At 48.8% G+C, this 3740-nt stretch overlaps 1 protein-coding gene across 1 annotated transcript; it reads right to left on the bottom strand.

Annotated features, from left to right (window-relative positions):
- Nucleotides 1–1241: 1241 nt before the first annotated feature.
- VOLCADRAFT_101414 (uncharacterized protein) lies at nt 1242–2882 on the bottom strand (the record flags this gene model as incomplete). Its single annotated transcript, XM_002959849.1, has 1 exon — nt 1242–2882. The coding sequence occupies one exon, from the start codon at nt 2880–2882 to the stop codon at nt 1242–1244; it is 1641 nt and encodes a 546-aa protein (XP_002959895.1).
- Nucleotides 2883–3740: the final 858 nt, after the last annotated feature.

Here is a 3740-nt window from a genome sequence, read left to right as displayed (position 1 = left end):
TTTGTGGTCCTTATGTGAGTCGTAACCAGGCCCCCATGGTCTGGGTACCGCATCTTTGTATTGTGGAGTTTAGCACCTGCCTAGTGCAGGTAGGAAGCTTCTGCCAGCTCATGATTGGAACTGGCAGTAGTTCCTGGACTCCCTCTAAAGTCATAAGTCAATAAGTGAAAAGGTCAGAGGTCAGGTCATTTGGTTAGTTTTCCTATTTGAACACGCTTGCATGCTAAGGTTGCTGTTATGACATAGCAAAGAACAGGCAATACAGTTAGTATATAGTATATACAATTGTGTCCTAACCATGCTAGTGCTCGTGCTGTAAGTTCATGTAGTGGTACCCCGGCCGAGTGTTTGCCCAGCTCGTCAGCTGTACACTCCTCCCCCATTCTGTCCGGTGTGACCATCTCATTCTGCAGGGTTCAGTTATCCAGCCCAGTCCGTCTGTGGACCAACCCAGGTGAGCATAGATACCCGTTCCCCTACCTTTTGGTTATCACTCCTCTGGCGCAGAATGGAACAGGGGGGGTAGGATATGTACAGTTGCCTCTTTTTTATCCAGGCGCTCGTCCGGGTGGTGTTCACTTGTGAACCATGCGTCTGTGCTGACTGTGGTTTAGGCTGCTCGGCTGGCCTCATGAAAGCGTGTCATGAGGCTCGTAACTAGCCTTGCAGCCCTGTATGCATTCTCACCTGCATAGGTTTTGGGGGCTGTCCCCCTCCTACTTGGTGGAGAAGTTCCTGGGGAGTTGGGGGAGAGGTTAGGCTTTGGGGCCTGTCTCTCCTGTTTTGTCCAATAGTTTAGCGGGTTGGTATTTGGCCATGGTTAGGGCTTTCCAGGTTTCCCCTTTGTGCCCTTTTTCCCATATGGGTGGCCCTGTCCTCCGGTGTGGGTCAGAGATGCTCCGTCTCATCTCTGAGTGTTCCCCTTTGGGTAGAACAGTGTCTGTGGCTGCATGACTTGGTACCGGTCAGTGACTTGGGTCCTTGTCCCCAACTTCCGGGGCTTTTGAAGCCCTTTAATGTGCCACAGTTGTCTGACACTTCGTGTCAGATGCCATCTTTTTAGACATGGTTGGCAGTAACATGTTTGTTTATTGGTAGTTTGGGGTTGGACGGGCTTACATGAGACGGGTCTCCCAGGATGATTTGGTCATCTTGGGTAAGTTCCTCATGTCGTGTTTATGAGACGTGCGTGCGCCTTGGTGCATTTGGTCCTTGTTAAGGGGACGGTGGATTTGGGCAAGTTACTCAAGCATTTCTGCCCTTTCATTTGCTTGTATGGTTTCGACTGATCTGCACCGGCTCACCCAGATTTGGTACGAGGCGGCGATGGCCTTCTTCTGGATGCTCCGTTGCAGATCCCCGGTTAGTCGCTTTGCATCTTTGATGCCTAACCGGTTGAGGAGCTCCTTGCCGTCGCCTTTGTTGACACCACCGAGGTGGCCGATGGGCCATGCTATCATAGTAACATTATATGACTCTGTTTCAAGAAATCTTGCCAACCATGCGTACTTTTCCTCCTTCTTGGCCTTACGGTCAAGATATCGGCGTTCAGAGCACACAGTTATTTCGGCAATGATTACCTTTTTCTCAGCGTCATTAATGTACATGAGGTCTGGCTTCGTGCCCTCGTTTGCCAGACGAGCGCCAGACTCACATCGGCTTGCCCAGTGTGCCTTGGCACTGTCTGGCATTGTGTCTGTGAGGACCCTCCAGCCTGGGTTCATCCACTTTTCTGTAAAGTTCTTGATGAACTTTACAATGTCGTGGTGTGCCCTTGTCCGGAGGCCTTGCCATGACGGGCAACCTCTGAGGGCATGTATCATCCATTCGTCTTGATACACTCCCCGCTCCTTGTAACAGAGGTCACAGTATGCATGCCCATGTGTCTTTGCTCGGTAGTAAAGGAATGCATTCGTAGGCAAGGCCTCCAACCTTGCTTTGAGTGCAAACCTGAACATGGGCATCGGCAAGTTGAGGTGGACCAGATTGACAGAGTTTTTGGACTTTAGAAGGGAGGATGGGATAGCATTGTACCATAATCCCGAGCTCTTCTGCGCTTTCAGCTTTTCAATGAGTTGTTCACTGTATTTCTTTCGCACAAGCGATTTTAGCCTGTTGTATGTCCGTATATGTTTTCCATCCATCTCTATTTTCCAGTTACTCTGGTCATCCTTTTTTATTACTATGCCGAGTTTGTTACTCTCAACCGCGATGTTTGAGAGGTACCTGTTCTCTGCACGTAAGTGTCCACAGGCTCCGTCTACAAAGACTCGGTTATTCCTTTGGCATCGTTTCAGTGCCCATCCAAATGTGTTGCTGCTGTTAATTTCTGGTTTAACTTTGGCTTCATAGCCATTGATAGACCAGTCCAGCACTGCGCTGAACTGTTTCTCATTGCTGAGAATCAGTTTGCACAGGAACATTGTGGGGGCGAAACGTGCTCGGAAGTCTGTGTATGGCAATCCCAGGCCACCTAGTTTGGCTGGGAGGGCGATGAGTGACTTGGGCAGAAATTTTACCTTGGGACTGCGGAAGATTTTCTGTTTGAGCAGTTTGTCTCTCGCAATGTCCCACTTCCTTGCTTGTCCCAGGGAGATCACCCCAGTTGGGAGCCAGTACGCCGGTTTGCTGGTAATGCAATCCCGGATTGTTGCCAGGAAGTTGGTAGGGGTTATGTTAGCTTTAATAAGCGCATCTGCCCCGGGTTCCCCTTGATGTGTTGTATCATCATTGCCGTCATTGGGGCGGGTAAAGTCTGTCCATTTCTGAATAGCTTTGTCCAGTTTGCCCCTAAGTTCAGTCACAGATCGGGAGCCATATTGGTCGACACCTAGGTATTTGTATCCCGCAACCGTCGGGACCAGTTCCCCATTGTCGTCCATTATAATAATAAAAGCCCTCCCTGGAGCAGGTTCCTTTAAAGAAGGAAAGGGGAGAGTATTAATTAGGACTCCTTAGGAGTCTTAATTAATATTTTTATACAAATCTTATAGCAACACGGGATGAATCTCAGTGGATCGTAGCAGCAAGGCCACTCTACCACTTACAATACCCAGTTGCAACAAAGTCGTCTGCAGAGGATTTACCCCAATGACGAGTGGAATTGTCGTGCTTGGCACCCGTATTGGACTTGTGATCCTAACGGGGAAACCAACGGATATGCTCCAGCATCCACACAGGCGGATGTATCCTTAGTCGGGTGACATCATTGGGAAAGTGACTCCGCACCTAGCATGTCTTCTGACTTAGAGGCGTTCAGTCATTAGACTACAGATGTTAGCTTCGCCCCATTGCCTTTTCAGGCAAGGGCATTTACCAATTATCTTAAACGGCGGTTCCTCTCGTACTGAGCCGTATTACTATGGCGGAATCGGTCCAACAGTAGGGTAAAACTAACCTGTCTCACGACGGTCTAAACCCAGCTCACGTTCCCTATTAGTGGGTGAACAATCCAACGCTTGGTGAATGCTGCTTCACAATGATAGGAAGAGCCGACATCGAAGGATCAAAAAGCAACGTCGCTATGAACGCTTGGCTGCCACAAGCCAGTTATCCCTGTGGTAACTTTTCTGACACCTCTAGCTTCAAATCCCGAAAGGCTAAAGGATCGATAGGCCATGCTTTCACAGTTTGTATTCGTACTGAAAATCAAAATCAAATGAGCTTTTACCCTTTTGTTCTACACGAGATTTCTGTTCTCGTTGAGCTCATCTTAGGACACCTGCGTTATCTTTTAACAG

The sequence above is a fragment of the Volvox carteri genome (genome assembly GCF_000143455.1).
Source record: "Volvox carteri f. nagariensis unplaced genomic scaffold VOLCAscaffold_968, whole genome shotgun sequence".
Classification (NCBI taxonomy): Eukaryota; Viridiplantae; Chlorophyta; class Chlorophyceae; order Chlamydomonadales; family Volvocaceae; genus Volvox; species Volvox carteri.
The sequence above is the reverse complement of the archived record's forward strand: the minus strand, read 5'-3'. Positions and strand labels throughout refer to the sequence as shown.